This window comes from Pipra filicauda, unplaced genomic scaffold (assembly GCF_003945595.2).
Source record: "Pipra filicauda isolate LSUMZ 115617 unplaced genomic scaffold, ASM394559v2 scaffold37_size4185640_pilon, whole genome shotgun sequence".
In the NCBI taxonomy this organism is placed as follows: Eukaryota; Metazoa; Chordata; class Aves; order Passeriformes; family Pipridae; genus Pipra; species Pipra filicauda.
In genome coordinates, this window is record NW_024104509.1 from 476,772 (window position 1) to 504,708 (window position 27,937).

Sequence of the window (27,937 nt, forward strand, 5' to 3'; positions counted from 1 at the left end):
ATACTTCTAAACGTACAAATAAACCTTTATTAGCCTTAGAAATAAAAGAAGGCTATCTGAAAATACTTGTTTACACCATATTGCTTCAAAGTTTTGTAAGCTAAAACAAAACAGAACAAACAAACAAACATAAAAGAATGACGTAGTATTTCAAACAGGAAACCAAGGAGAATATGTTTTTTATTTCCAACATATAAAGTATACGTATCAAAAAGGAAGAACATTTCCTGGGTAAGGCAGCCATCAGTCTTGTCAGAGCTGTATTTCATCTGTCTATATATGTCATTACTCTAATTAGTTTAATTTAAACTGATAAAACAAATGTACTGCCCAATACTAAACACCATGCATTTTTTTTTAAATATTTTCTAATGCTTTTTAAGACTTTGACCCAAAGCCCCAGATTCCTCTAGTTATTTAGGTCAAATAAAAGTCTTTGTTTTGATTTGGTTTTGCTTATTTCTTGAAAAAAAAATGTTAGTTTGTTGCTTCTGATATTTATTTATAAGTATTTATATTTCAAAAGACACTTAATTTTTTAACTAACACCTCCTTTTGAAACATCCTCTCTTCTCCCATCATTCAGAATATAAAATACAGGGAGAATGGTAATATGGAAATACATACCAGACATATTTGAAGGCAGTATTGGAAGATGGCCTTCGGCTCAAAAGCTGAGCATGATTTTGTTCTTCTAGTCTAGAACCACATTTTTAACACCACTTGCACATCATTTTGCCTTGTTCTTTCTCTGTGTTTCTTCAGTCTGAATTATTATGGATTTGTGTTTCTTTTTTCATCAGACTTGTGTTTCAGATGGAAAAGTTCTTGTCTGTAACACAATTTTTAAGTACACCCTCAAATGTTGGTTTTTGCTTGATTTTATCTCCACACTAACAAATGAACATAGGCATCCCAGTAAACAAATTCAAGTCTTGTCATGTTAAACAGTATCTCAGGCAATGAGTTCTCCTCAGCCCATTGTAAGAAGTTTCATATTATACAAACACATGCTCTAACTCTTGTTCTCCACAGTGAAAATATTTTTACCTGAAACTTTCTAATTGAGATTCAGTGAGAGTCAAGAAATAGACTGTTGTAGCCAGTACAGAATATTGTAGCCAGAATAGTGAAAAGCTTTGGAGTATTACAAGTATTGAAAGTGCGCTTGAAGCTTCAGGCAACCTTAGCTGTAGACAGTACTACAAGTCCTGTTTTCACCCACAGCTGCACAGTAATGAGTACATTTCTTCTTGCATTTTATACCAGTAATCCTGTTCCTGCTCTTCTAATTTGACTAAACATAGCTTCTCACAAAACCAGTTGCAACTTAGCTCCACAAAATGTTTCATCGTCTTAATGTAGTTTTGAGTATTTTTATCTAGCTACGGGGTTTTTTGGCTGTAATGATAACAGTACAGATTCAGCCATTAACCTAGGATAGTGCAGGTTTCAAAATGTATTCCTGAAGTGAGAGAACCCTCCTTATGACAAAGTACTGGGAAGAGTCTAAGTTGAATTGTTATGAAAAATTGAGTCAATTTACTGGAGATTAATTTCCCTTCATTTCATGTACATCTTTGTCTCTAATATTTTAACCGTATTGCTAGCCTTCTGCTAATGTTCCTTAGCTATTTCTTTGATTGTTGTTGTTGATACCTGACACAGTTTCTTTAATAACATGTACAGGAAGGTCTAATGCAGCTCCTGGGAATAAAGGAGAGAAAAAGCAGAGTCACACAGCATTGGTCTATCATAAGCCATGTGCAGCAATTCAAACCATGTAGTCAGACCATATTCCAGTCTACACACAATGGTGGAAAATCCAGTAAGATGTTCTCACAGCTGAGAAGAAGCAGGCTGACTGACGGGGGGAGAGCTGTAACCCCCCTTATGTAAGACCCAGAAGGACCACTCTGCATGCAAGTCACAATGTGGCACAAAATGGCCCTTTATTGAACACGGACGCAGGCTTATAAACAGAGAGCAGGGATCTTTCTAGAACTTAGGGAGGAGATTGGGAGGAGTACTCAAAAGAGCAGCCAATCATGGTAACAAGGGGCGGAACCTATCTAAACATGGACAAATAGGGAAACGGTTTGTATAGAAGCAATAGGAGAAAAGGTAATGGGTGTAGAAAAGGAAATCATATATTCTCATAATAAAACACATTATGCCAACAAGAGAACAATTGCACAACCAAGTAAAACACTGGAAACAGACACTCTTGTGGTTATGATAATCGTATCTTGTGCATGACAGCATAAGTGCACTGCGAGATATTTTCTTCTCCCTCCGATCTCTCCTCATTAAGTCTCTTCCACCAGTCGTAGGAGTCTCTTAGGGCACGTCCAACAGCTGATCCTACTAGAGGACCAAGTATCAAGATCTGGCACTCTTGATGTTAGCAGATGTTTTTCCCCTTCAGATAGGGAAAGGACAGGAGGTAACGGCTTTAAACTGAAAGACGGTAGATTTAAATTAGATACGAGGAAGAAAGCTTCACTGTGAGGGTGGTGAGGCACAGAACAGGTTGCCCAGAGAAGCTGTGAATGCCTCATCACTGGAATTGTTCAAGTGTTCAAGGAACAAAATGATCCTTCAGGTCCTTTCCAACCCAAACCATTCTATGAATCTGTGATTCAGATCTGCAACACTGAATATACAGCTCTTTTATTTTTGAGTTCTGGTTTAAATTGCAGCAATGTTAGTACTAAATTTTAATATTAATTTAGAATTTTTATAAGGCTTTATTTTTATTCTAAACTTGTCTGGCATCTTCAGTATTTCCCTAGTTAATACATATAAGTATTGACAAATCTGTATTTGATACATTTCAAACTACTCTTTGCCTATTTTATATTGTATCTGTGTTCGTTTTATAATATGAAAAATATATGTAAAGAAAATTATATCCTTAAATGGTTTGTAGGGTATGCTGTAGTATTAAATATTTTGGCCTATTCTGTGATGCTCTATCTTGCTAGCATGACAAGTATTTTTGCAAAATAAAATATGTCCATCAATTGTTCTTTTTGATTCTATGATTCTTCTCAGCTTCAGCCTTAGATTTTTATTCCTATATGGTAAAACCCATCAGTTCTTATGATTCACTACTAATAGTCATGTTGGCCTTTAAAATTATTTTTAATGATTGACTCAAGTAGTTTTATATCATTGCAAAATCCCAAGTTCATAAACTATTAGATCAATGGCAAAACCTTAAAATACTTCCACTGCTCCTCAACATTTTCTTTAGGACAGGTTTTGGTGTTTCCTTCAGTATCTATCAGGGTTAGTGGGGCAGCTGTAGCTCTTTCCTCTTTCAGTCCTTCTGAAATCTCTTCTATATGAGTCTTGCTTTTAGGTCTTTGCCTAGCTTTCAGAGAAATGTCATGATTCACTGTGGAACCTATGTCTTCATAACTCCTATGTCTCTCCAGGTATTAAGTTCAGGCTTCTTTATTTCCTTCCTTTGCATGCACAGTAGCCACTGAGTTCAAAGTCTTAGAATCAGAATGTCATTTATTTTAGCTTTAGAAACAAAAGGAAATATTAAAAATTATAAACTGTAAACTGTAGATACTTTCCATATTCATCCTCTGTTACCATCTCAGCCTCAAATTCTGCTTGGCTCCTTAGCTATCTTAATTCTTTTTACAGTTAAAAAGGGCAACAGTTTTAGTCTTTGTCAGTATTCTGTATTTTTACCCTCTGACAAAAAAGCATGTCTGTGTGTTCATCTACATGTTAAGTATCTTGGATGTTCAGAATAAATCTTCTTGGCAGTAGTCCCTGACAACTTTCACATCTCTGTTGAAGCATCATCAGGGGTGCCCATTTTTCAATTCCTGCTCGTTCTTTCAGGTGTCTCCCGTTGACCCTGTATAAATTATATGAGGAACTGACTGCGTACACCATAAATGAGAGTTCCAATACTGCAATACCCAGAACATTTACTGATCTTTATGGTCAATACACTTAATCTATTTCAACTACCATTGAACAAATTCAGAGAAACTAATTTTTTTCTTGTCTCTTAAACTTATTCATAGGTCATATTCATAGGTCATTTCTGCTTAAAATCACTTCCCCTCCCAACAGCCTTCTTCCTTTGTAAGCTCTCAATATCCCAAGGAGATGTAAGGATTTTTATAGGTTTTTTTTGACTTAACAGTGCTCACATTTAGAATTGCCTCTTGATTCTGCTAGTGGCACTGGGGTCCTGCAAAACAATGAGCAATTTCAATTTCAGTTGAAATGAGAGACTGTGGAGGACTCTTGTGGTCTCCTTCGTTTCCTGCTGCATCCCAGCACTGGCATTAGGAGTAGTGGAAAAGGAAAAAGTTGATTGGAGAATCATTTGGAACTTGCATGTAAATATATATATAATCTGAATCACAGATACTGTGAGAGTTTAAGAAGGATAGAAGCGGCTGATGAGACAGGAACTGTCTCTCTTTGTCCTGGGGCTGTGGCTCAGAGGAGTTCGCCACCTGCCCGTTGTAGCGGTGGGGATCTGCTTTGCTGCCACCGCCCGCCTGCTGCCAGTTGCCACAGGTACCTGCTTTGCTGCTACCACCTGCCCACTGCCAACCTCCATGGGGACCTGCTTCACTGCTGCTGCCACTGCTGCCACTGCCGCCAGCATCTCTGCCCAGAGTCACCGTTCCTGCATGGCTGCCACAACCGTTGTTGCCACTCATGCAGCTGCAACTCTGCCCCACCTACATCGTGATCATGTGACCACGTTGGGACTGTGTTGCATTTTGGGTGACAATTTTTTTCTGTTATTGTTTAGTTGTGTTTTGTTCTGGTTTGTTGTTTTTCGTAAAATTGTTATTAATTTTCATATTCCAGTGGAATGCCTCATAATTTAAAAAAACTTTGTAATTTAGGGGGACGAGTTTCTATTCCATTGGAGGTCCCACCTCCTGGGACACATTGTCAATAAACCAAAATACCCACCCACTAAGACTAGGCATGACTCTTGCGATTTTCCCACTAAGCAAAATTTTCAGGAAACTGATCAGTGTCATGTAAATGGCTTACAAGTGATTGAGATCACACCTTTGTGAAATCTATGTCGTCCAAAATGCAAAATGGGCACTTCATTTTGCATGTTCAGTCCTGGGTATGTACATTCTAATGTGAGCTTGTTTCATAACTGCAATCAAAAACTTTCCAACATGTTAACCTAGAACTTTGTCATATACAATCAAGAAGAACAGGTATACCTACTAATATTCAGCACCTGTTCTCCTTGATGTGTTATTGGAACTACAGCTTACCCTTCTTTGTACTCATTACTGATCAGAAAAGGCTCGTTGTCAGACAGGGCTAACTTCTCGTCTTGTACAAGAAGGCATCGATAAAAGACAAAACAAAAGTAGATGTGTTAAGGCAACAGGTGTAATTACTGGTTTGTCTCATATGAAATAAAGAGAGCAGTATTTTTACATTTGTGAATACATCTGAAACAGACTCTGTCTGAAAATGAAGCTGAAAAGCCTTTTAGCTTCTGGCTGAACAATTTTATGCACCAGAGAACACTCTGAAGCCCCAAAAAGCAGTACTTGAGCATTGTTGAAAGTTTCTGGCCCGTTCATATCTGTTGAATTGAGAAGCATCATGGACCTGGGTTGATGCATTGTGGGTGAATCAGTGGGGTGCATCACACTGGCAATTACTCTGGAAAGTGATTTGATGCTTTTATAAGGTGATGGACATTTTCCTGATTGATCTTAAATATTTGAACAGCATACACAGACATAAAACTGTTTCCTGCTTAAAAACTTCAGCATTTCAAAATTTTTGATGTCTTTCTGAGTCAATGTAGTATCTCTGTTTATCTTTTTGTATCACTCTCTGTTTAGCTCTGTTTATCCCTGTGTATCTCTGTACAGCTGATGCATTGCAAATGAAAAAAAAAACAACACAATCTGTTTTTTCCCTATATTTTGTTATAATCTCTTTACAAGAAAAGTGGACTTCTCATATTGCTGAAGTATCTGCTGTATGAAACGCAACCAGGCAGTACTGAAAATGGGCAGTTTTCAGGTGTATAGTGTCTTCACTAGGAGGTTGCAAGAAGATGCCAGAGCATTCACTTATTCATGTGGTCCTGGGGAGACAACACTGAAGATGTGGGGGTAGTCCAAGAAGAGGAGAGGAGTTGTCCCTCTAATCTGGCAACAGCCTCATTATTCAATTCGGGTAAGCTAATTTTCTGCAGAACTTTATGTTCTTTTTACTTGCAAACCTATTAAAAGCAAATCTACTAGTTATACAGCAGCAGAGTAAGTATTCCCAATCCTTGTTCTGCTACTTTGCAGAACAGCATTTTTACTTTGAGCAGATAATTTAAGAAATCCCCATTGTCTGAAAAGTTATGATCAGAGAACTTAACCTGGAAAAGCAGATATTTAGAAAAAGTAGACTACCTGAAAGAAAGGTAGTTTAAAATATATCAAACAAGGAGAAAAAAAGAATATCTGTGTAAGATGATTTGCTTGGCATAGTGATCCGAACTGCTGTAATCTGTAATGGGAATATTTTTGAGCAGAAAAAAATAGTTTATTTTGAAACAAAGAACAATACAGATACATTTTTTCCACTAAATGTGTGGAATTATACCCACGTATGTGTATATTTATAAGTACACAGGGGAAACCCAGAGATCAAGAGGGAACTGGGTTAGTAGAGAAGTAAGGAGCAGAACAGCAGAGCTGTGCTGCATGAGATATCAGTCCCACACCTTTAACTGGGAAGGACCAACTTAATTGTCTAAACTGCTTATGTCAGGACTTTGTAATTATACAAAAAGCCAAAAGTAGCTGGCATTTAGGAGACAGGCATCTTCTAAGACCAACCTGGTTTGGTTGTGCTACATAGCACCCAGAATTTGGAAGAAAACTAGAAATTACTGTTTGACTTGAAAGGTTTTCCATACCTTATGGTTTGCACAGGAAAAATTTGGTCTCTCAAGGTTAATACATTACTGCTTTCACAGCTTTTATAAAGCATCTAGTAGTTGCAGGATGATAAACTCTCCCAATGAGATTGTTCCTTCTGCCTGTCCCCGTGGAGCAGCATAGTGAGCATTTTGTTCCTTTGGACCATTGTGTGTAGATGTGGGATATAATAGGGATTCAAGGCTACATATTTGTGCAAGCTATAGCTCTTTCTTACAGCATGATAAGCTCTTCCAACAGCATCTCAATATATGGAAGGTGGCTGAGCTGCCTTTATCCTCTGATACCCAAATTCCTCTTGTGAGGAATAACCACATTGCAAGTGCTCTCATAGCCCACATGCCCTTTCCGTCATTTCACTGCCACTAATCCTTCCAAGCATCTGTCTTTTAATTCTTTTCTGCATGTTATTTAATCTCTCATTATCTCTTCTTTTGACTTGTCTGCTTTTTCAGAGTTCTCTTTGCCTTTTCATTTCTAGCAAAATCAGAAATTTTTTCAAATTGAGTCCTACAGTCTGTCATAGCACATTTTAACTCCGAGTGTCAGATGTAAGAAGTTTAAAGTGTCAGAACACTTTAGGGAATATTATGATGAAAAGTAGAAGGGTAAAATCCATCTAAGCAACACTTGCACATTTTCCTGTTTGCTTATACTAGATAGATAAAGACATCTTTTTCAAAAAATATTTCATTTGTTTCTTACTTGTGATGTGCTTTTTCTCCTGTTGATATTTTCTCCGTCCTTGAAAGTATCCATGAGAACCACGAGAAACTCAGTCATTGGCAGGAAATTAGGAATTAAGTTTAATGATTTCCCTTTCATAATGAGTTCTTTTTATGTGTTTTTCTCAAAGAACCCATGACAACAGCTGGTCAAAGGGATAATTACACATAGAAAAAAATTAATATTTGTCTAATGAAATTAATGTGAACATTTTCAGCTAGATCAAAAAGGTTAATGAATGATTGAATGTTGTTAGAAATCATTTGATGCATAATGCATTCCAGAAATGGCGACTACAATCCATAAACCAAATTGATTAAAAAAATATTAATGTTTATTTAAAATAGATGTACAAATAGCTACAATATAGGTTCACTGGCAACTACTTCAATGTTCACATTTTTGTAGACTTTGCACTCTTGGAGGGTACAGTACTGTTTAGGTATTTAAACAGTGTGCACTGTTTAGATGGTGATGTACAGAGCTATGCCATGATATGAATGCCTGATTATTTGACCTTAAGGCATTTAACTATACACTGACACATACAGAAAACTCATCCAGATGACTTTTAGAAAAACCTGGAAATTCATTTGTACCAGACAGCCTAAGCTGCAAAGCTCTCCGACGAGCTACAGCTCCTGGGATTTAGGGCTACAGCCCTTACTGCACATCCAGAATCCTGAAAACCCTGAATGTTTGTGGGAGTCCCATTTCAAAAGCAGCTTCCCAGCAGTGCAGATGATACTTGCCTGAGAGGTGCTGGTGTCCTCCGCCTCCCTGCTGAGGTGCTGGTGGAAGCCAAGGTCACCTGCAGCCCCAGGAGTGCCAGCAAGGGCACCCCAGTGGAATCTCACCTGCATTTCTACACGCCTTTGTCAAACCAATATATTCATGTTTCCAAAGGTCTTGTGCAGGCTTGCACTATAGTACCCTTCTGAGACAGCTGTACAGGACAGTTCCTGTATCAACTTTCAGGAAAGAGCAACTACACTTCTGAATTCAGTGTTTGTGAAGAAAACCTTGTACGTATGGCAAAAAAATATCTATTGATCAGTCATGTCATCTTCAGTAAGACAAAAATTAACTACAGGACGCAGCAGCAGTCCTTTTTGTTGCTTTTTCTTTCCTTATGCTGCAGTATGGGTTGGATGTATATTCTTTAACACCATCCTTTTAAGGGCTTTAAGGATGTAGCATCTTTCGTCTCTGATGTTTTGGGTTAGTGGTAACACTACCCCAGGTTTAATACCAGTGACCCAAAACATCTGAGATGGAATATACTATAGCCTAGCATCTTTCCTCTCTGAAAAAATCCCTTAGCAGGTTGTTCAGCTGGTCTGAAAACTGTTTAGGAAAAAACACAGTAACAATAAAGATAATATTTTTTTATCCCTAATCATGAGGGCTGGGATGCTGAAGTACACTTACTCTGTCATGATTCTCACCTGCTAGTCTCCAGATCCTGTTTCCAAGACAGACATGTTTCTAAACACAAAGAACAAAACATCATCTTGTAAAATTCAAACTCCCTGTGACATGCATAATTTTTAGTTTTAAATTAGTTTACCAAAAAAAGAAGCCGAAATGGATATAAGGGCCATATTCTTCACTTTTAATCTAAGTTTTACAGTGGGTCTTTCTAGCTTGTTCTTTCTAGTGTCTTGTTATTGGTATGGATTTCCAGTCGAAAATGATGGTGTGGAATAGAGCTTATAAAAAATATTTCTCTGCCTTTCACTTTGAGCACTGTAATAGTCTGGTGTACAGATCCATTTCTTATTTGGTTTCTTTAGTGTACAGAAAGCTGGCTTGTTTTTTATTCTGCTATGGTATGAGTTCTTAGATCTGCAGGAGACTTTCCAGGGCCATGCATATCTTAATTAATGTAACACTTACTTCATAGACATGTTGAGACGCTTATTTAATGCAGATTTTTAAAGTCAGGGAGAAAAGAATGACAAAATACAGCCAACTGTTATTTTACCCAAAATTTGATGTCTGTCTACTAGGAAAAGGGCTACCTTTTGTAAGAAATAGAATGTGAGTACATGGTTACCATAAGAGGAGACTATTCTGTCATCATCATGGCTGGGCTTTGCGAACGAATATTTGGGAAGGCTCTATCCACATTTGTTACAAGCGCGCTGGTGGCTAATAAGGCCAATACAAGATAGACATGTCCGATTACAAAAGGCACAGCAGAAAGACTCCTTAGGTGGTATATTCTGCAAGACACGATTCTTTCTGCGTCGTCTTTTCTCCTCGAGAGCAATCCTGCGTGCGTTCTCAAAGGAAACGGCAGCGTTATAGATGGTGTGTCTCCAGGCCTCCCGGTTTGAGGCCAGAGTAGACCAGTGATGGTGATCAATATGGCCAAGGCTGAGATGTTGCTCCAGGGAGTCCTTGTATCTTTGGGGCTCCTCTCTCGCAGCAGCCAGTGGCAAGTTCACCGTAAAGCAAGATCTTAAGGGAAGTGGTGGTCCTTCATCCTGGAGACGTGTCCTGCCCAACGCAGCTGTGTTCTCAGTAACATGGCCTCAATGCTTGTGACTGCTGCTTGTTCTAGAACAGATGTATTGGTCACATAATCTGACCAGTGGATGTTTAGGATTGTTCGGAGGCAGCGTTGATGGAAGCGTTCTAGGAGACGCAGGTGGTGGTGGCAGATGACCCATGATTCGGATCCATATAAAAGAGTAGACAGCACTATGGCTCTGTCAACACTGATCTTTGTACTTTTCTTCAAGTGTTTATTACGCCAGACTCTTTTATGGAGTTTTCCAAAAGCATTATATGCCTTTGCTAACCTGTTGTCTATCTCCCCATCAATCTTGCCATCTGAGGAGATGAGGTAATTAAACTGCTGGACTGATTTGAGCTCTGATTGGCCAATGGTGATATGGGGATGATGGAAGACTTCCTGAGGTGCCGGTTGATAGATAACTTCTGTCTTCTTTAAGCTGACTTCCAGCCCAAAGAGCTCAGCAGCATCTGCAAAGCAGGATGTTAAACGCTGCAGACCTGCTTCCGTGTGGGCAACAAGGGTGGCGTCATCAGCATAAAGCAGCTCCCGGACAAGACGGTTTAAGGTCTTGGTGTGGGCCTTCAGTCACCTTAGGTAGAATAGGCTTCCATCAGTACGGTATCAAATGTAGATACCACCCTGATCATTGAGGTCTGCCGTGGCCCTTTGGAGCATCATGCTGAAAAAGACTGTGAATAGGTGCAAGAACGCAGCCTTGTTTCACACCATTGGTTATTAGAAAGGGCTCAGAAAGTGCATTGCCATGTCTGACTTGGCCGTGCTGATCCTCATGGAGTGAGATGATCATTTTAAGGAACTTGGGGGGACAACCTAAACGTTCCAAAATCTGCCACAGACCTTTTCTGCTCACAGTATCGAAAGCCTTGGTGAAGTCGACAAAGGTTACATAGAGACCTTTGTTCTGTTCCCTACACTTCTCTTGCAGTTGTCTGAGAACAAATACCATGTCTGTGGTGCTCCTGTTGGCTCTGAAACCACATTGGCTGTCAGGTAGAATTCCTTCTGCTATAGCGGGTATTAGTCTGTTCAAGAGTATTCTTGCCAGGATTTTGCCAGCAATGGAGAGCAGAGTAATACCACGGTAATTTGAACAGTCTGATTTATCTCCTTTCTTCTTATTCAAGGTCTGATGGTAGTTGGCCTAGTTCCCAACAGCGCACCACAAACTCGTGAAATTTAGCATGGAGTGCTTGGCCCCCATGCTTCCAGATTTCAGGTGGAATTCCATCAACCCCAGCTGCCTTGCTGATTTTCACCTGCTGTATGGCCTTGAGAGTTTCTCCCAAAGTGGGGGCAGTATCCAATTCGTATTTCACCGGTTGTTGTGTGATAGACTGAATTGCTGAGTCTTGAACTACACGGTTGGTACTGAAGAGAGTCTGAAAGTGTTCAGACCATCGATTCAGAATGGAGGTTTTGTCTGTCAGAAGTGTTTGACCATCTGTGCTGAGTAGAGGGCTTTGGACCTGCTATGTAGGCCCATATGCTGTTTTCAGGGCCTCATAGAATCCTCTGTGATCACCCGTATCTACGCATAATTGAGTTTTTTCATCTAGATTGATCCACCACTTGTTCTGGATGTCACGGAGTTTCTGTTGGAGCTTGCTGCATGCAAGATGAAAGGCTGCTTTTCTTACGTGACAGGAAGGCATTGCAAGGTGTGCTTGATGAGCAGTTCTCTTCTTCCTCAGCAATTCCGGGATCTCTTGATTGTTTTCATCAAACCAGTCCTTGTTCTTCTTGAATGAGAACCCTAAGGATTCTTCAGAGGACTGCTGGATGCTCTTTTTAATATGGTGCCAAGTGCTTCAGGAGAGGGATCTATAGAATCTATAGAATGATTTTCGAGCCTAGTCTGTATATTAGTAAATTCATTGCTACAGAAGTAATTTTGCAACAGGACCCCACATCCACATTTTTCCCACCTGAAATAGCCCTGCGACACTTGACTGAGATTAACAGTAATGTGTAGACAAGGCTGCAGGTTTTCCTTGTTTAATGAAAGTGGACTGTTGCATGCTGAGAAAGCCTGCTGTCCACAGCCATCATTACCACCACTTTGCAGCTCATGTAATTAGAACTCACATGGGATTGTTTACTGGGCTGCTTCCTTGCACAGACCTAAATAACCTGCCATCCACCGAGATCTCCAGACTGCATGCCTGCCTGGATATGGGCAGTAGGCAGGATGATGCCTGTTTGAAATAAGTCAAAATGACATTTCTTTTAGCTGAATTGAGGTCAACCTGCACTTCAGGGTTAAGCCAAGCTGGGGTACAATAAAAGTTAGCAATATTCTGAAGGAATTTCTAGTGAATTTTTCTGTGCCTCCTCCCTCGTTGCAGCTGATGAACCCTTCTTAGACATCTTCAAGCATTCATCTGAATTAATATATGATGACACATTAATGCAGGAAACATTTTCCTTAGTGAATATGCAGAACAAGACAACCCTGTCTTGTTACGCATAGGAAGATAACAATAAATATGTGGACCACCACTTGACATCAAGTCATTTGGGACTGCATAAATAAGCCATAAAAATGACAAATCCAGTCATCTACAAATTTTCTAAATAGAATTTAGATCAAATGATAAAGATGTGTTAAAACAATGCGTGAGTTTATGAGTAATTTTCTGCTGGAATACACAAATGTTCTCCGTCATCATAGCTTTAGAAATTCACTGCCAGGTAGGAAAAAGTAACGTAGCCCTCCCTGCTGTACTTTGCACTGGGAGTTAAGGTTACCTGAGCTGTCCTAGCACTGCTTAAGGGTGGTAATTAGGATATTTTGCTTCTTCCTTAACAGAGGAGGCTATTGACTGCCTTTGGTTATGTCCTGCATGTCCTTCTGTAGGAAACAGATGAAAAGGGTCACCATATCAGTGGCCTCCACAAAACTGGAGAAATCAACCATCAACATTTTTTGGAGTGATAGTTTCGGTGAAAAGTTGTTTGACATGTGGTAAGTAGATTAAATATCTTAGATTTCATGCGAAAATGTGTTGGTGAGATGTTTACTTGTAGTAAAATCATCTGATTTTACTACAACTACCTACATCCTTCTATCTTGGTAAGTGTGACATAGCTGACATTCATTGACATGGACTTAAATACTCACAGCCATAGGAATGTCATGTAATTTGCACTAACATTATCTTTATTACACTGTACATTTTATATACACTTTGATTTTTTACAAGAAAATTATTTATATTTCCATGTTCCATCAGTTTAAACGAAACTCAATCAAAAAGACAGGTTGGTGTTAAGCAGTATTTATGAGTGCAGCAAAACTTTGCATGATTTTCATAGAAGCTTTTAATTTCCCTGGGTAAATTGCATAATTCTTGTTAGTCATCACAATGTTCAGCCAAAAATCCCAGAACTATAAATGGAAGGATATTTTAAAATCAAATATACTCAGAGTAATTTTTGAGTGATGAGGAAGGTTGATATTTTTGATAAATCTAACTGTAGTATTTTACCATTCTGGAACAAGATGGGGTTTGAGACATGTTTTTTCTTCTACTTTCATCCAGCATGAGGGCAAGTTCCCCTTCTCTTTAGCAACTTCTCCTGCTTTCACGTTGGTGGTGTCTAGGCAACGCCCCTAGACTTCCTTATGATTATTTTCTTTGTGCTTTTTCCCATCCTAGACTCCGTGCCAGTTTCCATCAATTTTGGTTTACTCTGTTGGCAACAAAATATTCTGTATTTTTTGATTGAAAAGTATTTGAACCAAATATATTTAATTCCTGCCAACAACTGTAAGCCAAATTTCTTCCTTCAATTACATCCCACAACACATTTCTCAAGTCAACTCTTTTTTTCTCTGCTAACCAAAATAACCTCACTCCTGTTGATATTTTTGTGAGTCTCAATACATTTTAGAAGAACATGACCATGTCTGCTCTCTCTGTGGAGATGATTTCATGCTTGTATTTCAAGCTTTAACCCACAGTAATTATCCTTCTCCATGGCTATCAAGAGAGTCATTCTGCACTGAAGTTCATACAAGGCCGTCTCATGCTCTCACTAAATCTCTCAAAGATATGAGTAAAGTGTTGACCAACAGAGGAGATCATGCTAAAACTGACCCTGCCTCAACCACTGCACGTACTGCAATTTCTGAAATAACTGTGACACCACCATTATTACAAGAATACTAGGGATATAAGCAGCCAGCTGCCCAAGGAAGCAGTCTAATAGCTGAGCTAAAGCACACAGCATCTCAACAGAGAGTTGTCCTCATGCACAGGTCAGCGGATCCTGAAGCCAGTGCCACTTGTTTCCTGCAGTGGCCGGTGATGACTTGTCTAGTCTGATCCCACTCACTCCCACAGTTGCCTGCTGTGAGGACTAGCAAGGGTTGGGAGAGTGATAAATAAATCAGAGGCTTTTCAAAGGGACTTAAACTCACTGTGCTGAGCTTCATTACATAAAGTCTTTTCTACTCCTACACATTGACTGAAAGAACAAATTATTTTGAACAAGAGCAGAGATTATGACAAGGGTGACCTATTTTAGAGCTGCTCGGCCATTCCTTATTTGTCTTAGTTGCCTGGCCAGAATTAAAAGTTTTGGTTTGGTATGTCCAGTGTTAATATCATACTCACCCAAACAGGGACTGATAATTCATTGATAAAAACATGCCATGGCATATTTTACAGAAGACTAGCAGCTACAAACCCACATGTTCAATTTTTTTTTATTTATAATAGTCTGTTTAAAGTCAATATTATATCATTATATTAATATTATTATTATATTATTATAACATTGATAACAATAATAACAATAATAATTGCATTACTATTAGTGATGTAGTAATATCAATAATGTGAAATTACACCTTTATCACATGCAGAGCTCATATACTCATGACGAAGGACTTCTGCTGATAATATCGTGTCATATTTCAGGAATGATACTCCCCAGTTCAGTGCCCCTATTGCTTATTAATATAATAAGTAAATAAATTATACAGAACCAGCTAGATGGTTGAGGGTTCACTGCCAAATCCTCTTTATTCAAATGAGACAACAGCTTAGATATATGTTAACACGTCACACCATGTGACCTTAACAACCAATCACCATGGGGATCTCACTGCCCATGTGATAGACTGCTTGGGAAACTACATCTCCCAGGGTGCTGTTCAGCACCTTTCCTGAAACCCGACCCCTACATATCCCCCTTTCTTTTTTATTACAAGTGGTAGAACAATTTTTAACATTACGACAAGCAACATAACAATTATTAACTTTTTTCTTAAACTTATTTTAACCATCTGTGTAATCAGGGCCTAACATGATAAGGCCTTTCTTGAAATTGTTCATATAACTTTACTAACAGTTCAACTTTTATAACTCTATAAACAGTGCAACCTTTAGAATTTGTAATACGCAAGTTCACTTAGGACTTTCTACCTAAGGTTTTATGTGTATGATGCCTTAAGCCCCTAATGTTTGTTTATTTTTCTAATATCGGTAAGCCTTTTAAGTTTTATAAGTAGATTTTAAAAGCAGCAATCCCCCCCCCCTTGTCCCTTGTCCCTTTCCCTGTAGCACCCTTGTTTACACATTCCTTAACCCTCTTACCCCATTCTATGTTCCCTATATCACTCATACCCCTCAATACAGCAGAAATGTTTAGTCTTTTGTCAAGGCAAGGCCTAGATTGTTGGCAGAACAGCATATCAGGGCCTAAACCACAGAATACGGTCAAGAATTAGGTAACTATGTACCCTTTGTGCTCTGAGGGAGAGGAAGATGGGATGAACAGGGGGTCCCAAGAGCCCCCCGACTCAATTCTCAGGGGGTGGACCCGGGGCAGTCCAGAGTAAAGTCCACAGGGTGGACACATCTGGGATTGGATGGATGGTATTATAAAATGTAACATCTCAGGCACAGCCGGGGCATGCGTCTTGTAACATCTGAGCCTTGGCAAAATAAACCCTTTCTTATCTCACCCCTAATTAACTGCTCCAGGAGATATTTTCAGCACTTAAATTCCACGGCAACATGTATTTGGGATAAACAACAACTTTATGATCTTAGGGCTTCAGCACAACTGGGTTGAACATCGACTTCCACTTCCCCAATGTAATTGGTAGAAATTCAACTCCATTTCAAGGAAAGGGCCCTTAGAGAACGAGTGTTGTGTTATGCAAGTGTAATTTGCTCAAGGCACACGAAGCACAAAGTATTTCCAAGTCATGTTCACACAACTTCTCTCATTCATAGAGCTTTCACGTTCATACATAAGTGGCCACTTTAGTCATTCCTTACCCATGCATACTTAGAATTTTTATTATGCTTTTATTTAAATCACGTAGTTTGGGGTTTTTAGTGGTTATTTACCACGGCCCGGTGCGGAAGGAAATAGGGACGCGACACTGCACAGAGGGGTCCGACAAGGTGGAAGGTTGGGGTGCAAAGGCCACTTTATTAAGAGGAACGAGAACTTATATAGGGTTCAGGTGAGGGAGGTCCGATAACCGGGGCGGAGCATAGGATGGACATCTCAGGGTACAACAGGACTGGGGAGTAGGGAGAAGGAGGGAGGAACCTGGGAGGAGTCAGGTGCTTGGGACCAATGGAAGCTCACTCGGCACTGCAGCATTTTTTGACCAATCAGTGTGGGATGAGCGGGAAAGCAGGAGAGAGCAAGGAAGTAAACAACTTTTGGCGGGAAACAACTGGGGACAAGTTCAGACAAGTCTGGGGTAATACAAATCAAGGGGGTTAGTACAAAAATATATGTATGGGTACATTAAACTGTGTTCAGAACTGGGGTAAAAACATGGAAGTCCATAAGTTGTTGTTTTCCTCAAGCATACAAGTGTTGGGGAACACAGGGCAGAGTGGGAAGAATATCAAGCTTGGCGAAAGATCTACAGCCCTGAATGAGACAATATTTCACTGGACTTTGCTATTATCACACCGGATTTGACACTACCCTGAATTGGACAGTTATCCCCAGTTGTGTTCAGTTTGTTGTTGTATTGTTATACTGTTATTTGTACCCCAGTTGTCGTTTTAAAATTTTATCCTCCATGTTGTCTCCCTCTTCCCCTCACAGTTTTCCCGCCTTTTCCCTGTTTTCCCGCTCCTCTGCCTGCCATTGGTTAGAGTTTGGTGCAGTGCAGAGGTAGCTCTCATTGGTCCCTTCCCATAGCTACGCCCAAACTCCTCCCCTCCTTACCCAGTTATCCAATCGCCCTTTCTCCTGAGTTGTCAGTCCCATGCTCCTCCCCAGTTCTGAATCCTCCCCTCAAACCTACCCTATTTAAGTCCCTGAGTTCCTTGAATAAATTGGCATTGCCTCACGAGATCTCTACTGTGTCTCGAGCCCTTCTTGCAGTGCCCGATCCCTTTCCCTTCCCCCACGGGTCGTGGCAAGTGGCGCCCAACGTGGGGCACAGTAGAGGTCTCTCGCATCGAGGGAACTCCTGTGCCGTCGCTTGAGCTCAGGCATCCCCAGGAGAGGGGATTGCTCCGCCGGCCCTCCCCTGCAAAGCTGACAGCTTGGGCTCCTCAAGCCGCACGGGTTGCACGCCGGAACAGGTGAGCTGCAGGGGACATTCACGACACCTCTACCCCACACCTTACCCCAGCAACTTAAATTGAAAAGGGAGGAATAGCACCTGGGAGTGTTGAGAAACCCAATTAACAGCATGGGACTCACACTCTCCACCTCCCAAAAATATGTTTATCGCCGCCTCAAGGATTTTGTTATAGAGCACGGTCACCCTTTGGATAAAAAATCGGCGAAAGCCCTCGCCAGATGGCTTGACCGTCACGGTCATCAGGTTAACGATAACACCACATTCGACAAATGGCAAGCCATCGGATTTCAACTATGGCGAGAGAACGGCCAGGGTGACCGGCTTGCTAAAGAGGCGCTTATTGCCTGGAGGCTTGTTCTGATGGTGCTTCAGCACCAGATGATGAACAAGAATGACAGCAGTAACATCCAAGAAGCTGTATCCTCCAAGTCCACAGAAGAAAATAAATCATACACGGACAAAGACATGGACAAGGACATTAAACACACGGACACGGACACTTTGCATTCGGACAAGGACACCGGGAGAGGGAAGAGGAACACCAGCTCTAACACACAAAACGGCGGGAGGGACACGGACAGTGAATCACAAGATGGCGGGAGGGGGCGAAGACGAGGATCGCGGCGATCACGAAATGGCGTCGAGGAGGCGGGGCCCCGGGACGCACGGGAAAGATCGAAGCGGGAAAAGCGGAGGCGGGCCCTTGTGGTTCCACCCACAGCGCCGTCTCCGCCCCCATATACGCGCACGCGGAGCCCCTCCCTAGACACGCCTTCCTCCACGCCCTCTTCCGCCACTCCGGACTCCTCCCCGGAACCCTCTCCCTCCCGGAAGTCGCGGGGTACAGTGGGCGGGGCAAGGGCAAAGGCCTGAGACAACATCCGGCAAGATGGCCGCGCCCATAAGGCCCAGGCCACCGAGGCCTACTCCGCCCGCCGGCACCCTCCCGCTGACTACCATTGGGCACCGTACTCCCCGGATGAACCCTCCGACGCTCCAGACATCTGGAGGGAATTCCGGGAAGAGGCGGCATCCGCTAAGGATGCGGAGTTTTTAAAGGCCTTCCCAGTTTACTACGAAGAGGGCAAGCCACCGGAGTGGCGCCCAATCTCGTACCCTATGTTAAAAGACATTAAAAAAGCTATAGTGGAGTACGGGTTGGGCGCCCCCTTTACCCTCGGACTACTAGAGTCATTTTTCCTGGCGTATACACTGATCCCTTTTGACATACGGGGTGTGATGGGAGGGTTGCTAACGACTGTGCAGGCCTCGGTTTTCGAGGCAGAGTGGAAGAAGCGGATTGTAACCTGGGTGAACGACCGGATGGAGAGGCGAGGGATCCCCCCACGGCAGGCAGTAGACATGCTTTATGGTGAGGGCGATTACACGCGTAGAGGGGATCAAGCAAGATTAGATCCTAAATTGCTAGACAAGTCAAAAGAATTGGCATTAGACGCCTTAAAGAAGGTGGCCGACGCATACGTGCCGACCCCCTCCTTTACAATGATCAACCAAGGCGTAAAAGAACCGTTTACTGATTTTATAACCCGGTTAAAAGAGGCTATTGCCAGGCAGGTCCCTCAAAAAGAATGCCAAGAAATTTTGTTTAGGAAATTGGTCATCGAAAAGGCTAACGAGGACTGCCAAAAAGCGCTAAAGCTTTTGAAGGATCCCACTCTATTGGATATGATTGAAGCGTGTAAAAACATCGGATCAAACTCCCATAAGGCGCGTCTAATGGCTGCCGCATTTTCAGGTCCAAACCATTGCTTTGAGTGTGGGGAAAAGGGACATTTCAAGAAACACTGCCCAAAGTTGTCCCAATCAACACCTGATTTACCAAACACTCTTTGTCGCAGGTGCGGGAAGGGACGGCACTGGACTTCCAGCTGCCGGTCCCTTACCAACATCAACGGTGAGCCTCTCCCTCCGCGCCGTTCACCTCGGTTACGAAAAAGGGTGACCTTCTCGTCACTACCGGACCTCCGGTCATGTGAGTGTGGGCCGTCGGGAAACGAGGAGCAGAGCGCTCGGGGGAGCGCGATGACACAAGTTGCCCCCCACGTGCGCTCGATTCTGCGCCAGCCATCGCGCCCAGCTACCCCGTAACTCGGCGGCCGCTCCCTGACCCGGTCCCGGTGGCGAGTCAATGCTTTCCACTCCCCTGGGTTATTCTGTCGGTCGTGCACCCCTCCCTTCACCTTAGCTCTTACGAACAGCTTGCCAGGGTCGAGCCGTCAAAAGCGGTTGACCCTGATGCTACTTATTTAGTTACCTCTCACTTTTCGGCAGTGGATAAGGGAGTTATGGTAGTACCCACTCTCCTGACTGGGCTTACAAGCACTAACATCGCTGTTTGTCTGTATGTTTATACCCCCCCTGTGCAGCTGGAGGACCGCTTTCCCGTGGCCAAGATGATCTCTATGGATGACTTGCTGCGTGTGCTGTCTGTTGACGAGGAGCAGAGGAAGAAGGACAACAAAGAAATCTTATGGTCCACCACCGTTGAATCCTCCCGCCCTCTGTTAACCTGTTTAATTTATTATTCGCAGCCCAGACATCCGCAGCGGGTCAAAGTAGAGGGTCTCTTGGACACGGGAGCGGACGTTACCATAGTTGCCTCCAAAGATTGGCCGCACGGATGGCCTGCACAGACCGCCTACGCGCAAGTTAGCGGCGTGGGGGGAACACAGTACCCGGTCAGGAGCAAGGAGGTACTTACTGTTTACGGGCCGGAGGGCAGACCAGCGTCCCTCCAACCTTACATTTTAAACATACCAATTACATTGTGGGGACGGGACGCGATGGAGCAGTGGGAGCTCTCTTTGAGAACCCTGTCTCCAGAAGAAAATTTTTAGGTGGGGTCACTGAAGTGAAGCAGCTCCCCAAACTGAGCTGGAAGACTGATGTGCCAGTTTGGGTTGATCAGTGGCCCCTACCTCGCAAAAAGCTGCAAATTCTAAACGATTTAGTGAATCAGGAATTGGCCAAAGGACACCTGGAGTCTTCCACCAGTCCCTGGAACACTCCAGTGTTTGTCATTCAAAAATCCTCAGGTTCCTGGAGATTTCTTCAGGACCTGCGAAAAGTAAATGAAGTCCTGGAACCAATGGGAGCCCTCCAGCAGGGAATGCCGTCACCATCTATGCTCCCTGCTGAATGGCCCCTAGTGGTCATTGATATCAAGGACTGTTTTTTCCAGATATATTTAAATTCGGCTGATTCGGTTCGATTTGCATTTTCTGTCCCTGCCATCAACGCTTGCGAACCTCACCGCAGGTTCCAGTGGAAGGTACTTCCCCAGGGGATGAAAAATTCCCCAACCCTCTGTCAAATGTACGTGGCAGAGGTGTTGCGTCCAATTCGGCAAAAGCATCCACAATCAATCATCTTCCATTACATGGATGATGTTTTGATTTGTGCCAAATCCCAATTGGCTGTAGATAAAACATTAAATTCAACAATTCTGGCTCTAAAAGATAAAGGATTGGAAATATCCCCTGAGAAGGTTCAAAGGGAAGCACCTTGGAGGTATCTTGGACTCAAAATTACAGAAAGAACTATCAGGCCTCAGGCAATTGAAATTGACAAGAGAGTCCAAACATTAAATGACCTCCAAAAGCTACTGGGTGCGATCAATTGGATCCGACCTGTGCTGGGGATCACAACCGGGGATCTGCACCCACTGTTTGAGCTGCTTCGCGGAGACGCTGACCTGTCCTCCCCTCGCTATTTAACATTAGAAGCGATTGCAACCCTATCCACTGCTGAAAAGAAAGTAGCGGAAAGACAGTCATATAGGAGGATGGAGGGACTGCCATCCGCCTTAGTAGTTATCAGAGAAGAAAGACAGCCTCTTGGCCTTCTAGGCCAATTCACTAGCGATCAAAAAGACTTCTGTCTGTGGGAGTGGATGTTCCTCCCGCACCAATTTGGCAAGACGATCACCACCGTCTCAGAAATGATTGGCAAGGTAGTATTCAAAGGCCGCACTAGATGTTTAGAACTCAGCGGTGAGGAACCAGATTTTATTTACCTCCCGCTGACTTCTGAACATCTAGACCAACTGCTGCAAACCTCCATTGATTTTCAAATTGCCATCGGAGGCTACCCGGGAGAAATCCGGCTACACCTCCTGGCGTGCCCATTTATTCAGAGGCTGATTAAAATTCCATTAAAGCTAAAAATTGTTCAATCAGATCTACCCATCAAAAACGCCAAAACTATATTTACCGATGGCTCTGGGAGAACTGGCAATGCGGTGATAATTTGGCGACAAAAAAACGATTGGCAATATGACATACATAAGGTAAAAGGTTCTCCCCAAATTGTGGAACTTTCAGCAGTTGTGCGAGCTTTCCAAATTTTTAGTGGTGAACCAATTAATATAATCTCAGATTCGGCCTATGTCGTTGGTGTGGTCAAGCGTATTGAAAATTCTTACCTAAAAGACGTATCTAATCGGAGTTTATTTGAATTACTGACCAAATTATTATTTTTAATCCAGAACAGACAATTCGGCTTTTTCATTGTCCACACCAGGTCACACACCGCTCTACCTGGCCCTGTGGCGGAGGGAAACCAGCTTGCCGACCATCTGGCAGGAATGGTGATTACTCCCAATTTGTACCAACAAGCAAAAATTTCTCACGAATTTTTCCACCAGAATGCGCGATCGCTGCAAAAACAATTTGGCCTCAAATTGTCACAAGCGAGGGAAATTTTGAAAACGTGCCCTGATTGTCAGATTGTCACGCCTATCGTCCCGGAGGGGACCAACCCAAGGGGACTTTCAGCATTAGAAATCTGGCAATCAGATGTTACGCATATCCCTGAATTTGGTAAACTAAAATATGTGCATGTGTCTATTGATACCTTTTCAAAGATGATCGTAGCCACCGCGCATACTGGTGAGAAAAGCCGTGATGTAAAAAGACACTTTCTGTCCGCATTCGCGAGGATGGGCGTTCCGAAACAAATAAAAACAGACAACGGGCCCTCCTATGTGTCTGCGGACACGAAACGGTTCTTTGAACAGTGGGGAGTACACCATACCACCGGGATCCCTCACAATCCCACAGGGCAGGGTATAGTGGAGCGTGCCCACCAAAACATTAAAAATTTGCTGAAAAAACAAAAAAGGGGGAGTATTGGCCTGTCCCCCCAAGAAAAATTAGACAAAATTATGTATGTTTTAAATTTTTTGAATATGCTGGAGGAACAAGACACCCACACAGACAGAAGTCCAGCAGATCGCCACTTCAGAGCGAGCTCCACAAGTTCAACCTCTCAAAAAGCAAAAATCATGTACCGGGACCCGCTGACCGAGACATGGACGGGCCCTTTCCCCTTAATAACATGGGGGAAGGGCTACGCGTGTATTTCAGGTTCGGACGGGCCAAAGTGGGTCCCGGCCAGGAGAGTGAAGATTCATCGAGACTGAGCGGCATTGAAACCGACATGTTCCCACCTCGCTTCTTCGTCATCTCCAGCATTATCATCTTTGGACTCGTCCCTCTTGGCAACGCTATACCCCTGTGGGAGTGGATGAGCCAGCCTGGGGAGAACCTGTGGGTAACGCTGGCTAAGGCTACTGGCACGGACACCTTGTGCCTAGCCTTGGCCAGCGCAGGGAGTCCATTCCGCACCTGCCTCGTAGGAGTTCCCATCACCCCCATGGAATGGAACTCCTTCGTGTCCCAAACACGGAACAAGGGAGCCATCCCACTCAACTCCCCTAACCTTGCCCAGACAATCGCAGCACTTAATTTCATTGACATCCCCTTTCAGGAAATTGATTTGTTAGGTTCACTCCCCACTACTGCTTGTGTTATTTTTCACCGATATACACAACCCGTTTTGTTTACACCCCATAATGTCACGGCGAACAAACCCCTTTACCGTGGAACCACCTCGCCGTGGTGCAATGGCTCGATTGTTACCACTATCCCTACAGAGCATGTTCCCAGGAACATGAAACTCCCAAAAGGATATTTCCTATTGTGCGGGGATCGGGCATGACCAGGCATTAGAGCCTACCCTGAGGGAGGACCCTGCACAATAGGAAAACTAGCCTTGTTCAACCCGGCGAAATTCCAATTACAAGACCAATTCGTCCTCTCAAAAAATCGAATCAAAAGGTCCCTTTCATTCTCCATGGGAGCACCCCTTCGATTCCCCGGGTCCAAGTCCGCCGTCCCTAAAACTCGATCGGAATCTAAAGTTACCCCTTCACCAATTTGACTCCAAAATTCCCTCCCTGCACCACATATGAATGTGGGAAAGCCGCAGTATTGGCCCACTCCTCTGCCCTTCCCAGAGGACTGTGATTCAAACATTCATATCTGGTCCAGGGTGAAGAATTTCTGTGCGTCCTTCCCTATCCCCGGGATAGGGACAGCACATGCTCTCTCTCTGCTTACGCACCTTGGGTGCTGGTTGACCAAGGAAGCGAACGCAACAACCCAAGCGATTGAGGGCCTGCTAGCGGACACCCAGAAATTAAAAGAGGTGAGTTTACAAAATCGAGCAGCCATCGATTTTCTTCTCCTGGCACACGGTCACGGGTGCCAGGAATTTGAAGGGATGTGCTGTATGAATTTTTCGGACCATGCCGAATCCATTCACCAAAGTATTAACCAGCTAAAAGGCCTGGTCCGGGAAATTCATCAGGACAAAGGCGAAGGACTCGATAACCTCTTCGATTGGCTAAAAATACCAAATTTACCCAGTTGGTCCCGGAAGCTTATTATTTTATGTCTCATTTCCCTTTTTGGTTTAGTTTCACTATGTACCGTTTTACCTTGTTTGATTCTTTTCCTAAGAAAGATGCTGATATCGTCTGTTACTGCTAACACCGTTGCTGCGCAATCAAACAAAGAAGGGGGAGATGTTGGGGAACACAGGGCAGAGTGGGAAGAATATCAAGCTTGGCGAAAGATCTACAGCCCTGAATGAGACAATATTTCACTGGACTTTGCTATTATCACACCGGATTTGACACTACCCTGAATTGGACAGTTATCCCCAGTTGTGTTCAGTTTGTTGTTGTATTGTTATACTGTACCCCAGTTGTCGTTTTAAAATTTTATCCTCCATGTTGTCTCCCTCTTCCCCTCACAGTTTTCCCGCCTTTTCCCTGTTTTCCCGCTCCTCTGCCTGCCATTGGTTAGAGTTTGGTGCAGTGCAGAGGTAGCTCTCATTGGTCCCTTCCCATAGCTACGCCCAAACTCCTCCCCTCCTTACCCAGTTATCCAATCGCCCTTTCTCCTGAGTTGTCAGTCCCATGCTCCTCCCCAGTTCTGAATCCTCCCCTCAAACCTACCCTATTTAAGTCCCTGAGTTCCTTGAATAAATTGGCATTGCCTCACGAGATCTCTACTGTGTCTCGAGCCCTTCTTGCAGTGCCCGATCCCTTTCCCTTCCCCCACGGGTCGTGGCATACAAGTCTCTCCAAGCTTGGAAACGCTGCCATTCTGTTTCTTGATCCTCCACATCTCCCCCTTCTTTGTTTTCTTGAGACAGAGTTAAGAAGATGGATTTGGGGATGAACCTTTTGCATATGGCTACAACACAACAAATGGTTAATAACACCACAAAAAGAGTAATCAAAATTCCAGAGCATATTAACACTATTTGTTTGACTCAATTAGGAAGATTAGGCGAGCCTAGTTTATCAAATCGTCAGTGGAGAGTTTAGGGGAAAATTTAATATCATCAATGAGTTTACGTAGGGTGTTAATACTATGGGATATGGACTCTGAGTCATCAGAAAAATTAAAACAACACATGCCTTCAAAGTCTTGACACCCATGGCCATGTAGTAGCAACAAAAAATCTATAGTGGCCCTATTTTGGAGGGACACGTCTTTTAATCTCTGCGTGTCTCTAAATAAGCCTTCCAGGGCGATGCTGGTTGCGTTAGTCTCTTTCGCCAACCAGCGCCCCATGTGTGTTAGAGTGTTGAGGGCACGTGATATACCTATACCTGCGATAATAAAAGAACTGAAATAATTATCAGTAGTAGACCAGAGATCAATATTGGGGTCACAGTCCTCTGGAATTTTAGGAATGGGAAGAACTCCCACTGGAGGGTGCGAGGTGCCTGGGGGAACTAAAGCAACTTTTGAGGAAGTCGAGGGAGCATCTTTCTGCCATTTAAGTGGGGACTGGAGGATAGGGTAATTAAGAGAATCCTTTCCATAGGATTCAATCGCATAGCCACAGTTGAACCTCCAGTCTTTCTTTGGAGATGATTGAGTCGTAATTTTTCTTGTGACTGTGACTGGTCTTTTAGGGGTTGTATACCATGCTGGTGGTCTGGGGGTCAAGGGTCTAGCTTCTGGCCCTATAGCGGGGTATTTTGCTTTTGCCCAATTGAAATCTCGTTTTTGCCAAATGAGGGTAGCGGGTTTTTCATTAATTAACTTAAACTTAAGTGGGTGAAACAAAGTGACTTGCCTAATTGTGCAAGGTCCCCCAATGAGGTATGAAGGAATCCCGATCCATACCCTTTCCCCACAGATGAGGAATTTTCCTTGGGGCAACATGCTAGGTTTGGACCCTACTGCTTCCGTAGTGATTATTTCTGGTGTGGTGGTGTTGCACCATAAGGAAGTATCCTTGTATAGATCTTTAAAAGGGGTGACATCATTCTTTTTGATTCAGGAAGTGGACTGGGATACGAATCTGAAACACCGATTGGTGATCACTGAGCCTAAGGTTTCAAACTCGATAGGCTCTGCCTCTGTATAAGAAGGGGATTCAAAATATTTTTTAAAATCCTTGTCAAGGGGGATACTATGTCTGGAACAAGTTGTTTACATTATTAATAGAGAGACATATTACGTCATTATTAGTTTCCCGTGCCAGTTTCACCCAAGTATTCTCTATCTGTTGGAATGCCCAGATTGGGACAGCTGGTGTGGGTTCAGTGCAATGACAACTATTCCGATGACAATGGAGATAATGTAGGTGCTAGCGGTCCGCATGTTGTGTCTTGAAATATCCTCACTCTCCTCGCAAGGACCCACTTGGGTCCAGTATCTGCAGAGATGCAGGCATACCCTTTCCCCCAGGTGATGAGAGGAAAGGGGCCTGTCCAACTATCAGAGGGTCTTTATATAATATCTTTGCCTCTCTTGTGTTCTACCTATTTTCTGATTTGAAATGTTTTTCAACAGGACTTATGCTTATAGGCATGTCCGAATGATTCCTCCAATAGATTTAAAAAATTTAGAACGTACATTGTCTTTTCTAATCTTTCTTGGGGAGCCATACCCATACTCCCCCTTTTTTGTTTTTTTCAACAGGTTTTTTATATTTTGGTGGGCATGTTCTATAATACCCTGTCCTGCCACGACCCGCTGGGAGAAGGGAATGGGGTCGGGCACTGCAAAGAAGGGTCTTTCACACAGTGGAGGTTGGTGAAGCAATGCCAAAGTTTATTGGGGGAACAACAACTTATATAGGGTAGGTTTCAGGGTGGAGTTTGGGCTAGGGAGGAGCATGAGACTGACAACTTAGGGAAGAAGGTGATTGGGCAGCTGGGTAAAGAGGGGAGGAGTTCGGGTGTAACCAGGGGGATGGACCAATAACAGCTACCTCTGCACTGCACCAAACTCTGACCAATGGCAGGCAGAGGAGCGGGAAAACAGGGAAAAGGCGGGAAAACTGTGGGGAAAGGGAGAAGACAACATGGAGGATAATTTAAAAAACAACAACTGGGGGTACATATAACAGCATAACAACACAGTAGTGAACTGGGGAGAACTGGGGCACAACTGTCATATCCGAGAGGTGTCACATCAGGTATAATAAGTCCAGTCCAGTGTGTAAATGTCCATTTAGGGATTATAAATCTTCCTCCACGCCTCGTATCTCTGCCATTCTTCTTCATTTCTCCCAACACTGTCCTGTGGGATTATGAGGGACCCCGGTGTGTGGTCAATACCCCAGTCATCAAAGAATTTTTTGGTATCTGTAGACACATAGGAGGGTCCATTATCTGGTTTTATTTGCTTTGGAAGTTCCGTCCTAGCAAATGCCTAGGAAATATTTTTTAACATCTCTACTTTTTTCTCCAGAGTGCGCGGTGGCCACAATCATTTTAGAGAA

The 27,937-nt window shown here is 42.9% G+C and overlaps 1 protein-coding gene and 1 pseudogene across 1 annotated transcript; both read left to right on the forward strand.

The window, feature by feature from the left end:
• Positions 1–4,816: 4,816 nt before the first annotated feature.
• Positions 4,817–27,937, forward strand: part of LOC113992052 — a 35,197-nt pseudogene continuing 12,076 nt past the window's right edge.
• On the forward strand, positions 15,959–25,193 carry LOC113992062 (serine/arginine repetitive matrix protein 1-like). The gene is made up of 3 exons (XM_027728999.2): positions 15,959–18,662; positions 19,681–19,814; positions 23,209–25,193. The coding sequence occupies exons 1-2, from the start codon at positions 17,930–17,932 to the stop codon at positions 19,782–19,784; spliced, it is 837 nt and encodes a 278-aa protein (XP_027584800.1). The 5' UTR covers positions 15,959–17,929; the 3' UTR covers positions 19,785–19,814; positions 23,209–25,193.

Excerpts from the sequence above, each read along its gene's own strand:
- LOC113992062 (XM_027728999.2), top strand. The coding sequence starts at position 17,930 with ATGGGACTCACACTCTCCACCTCCCAAAAATATGTTTATCGCCGCCTC. Across the intron at positions 18,663-19,680 it reads TCCCTCCCGGAAGTCGCGGG|GTGCGGGAAGGGACGGCACT; the intron begins GTACAGTGGGCG and ends TCTTTGTCGCAG.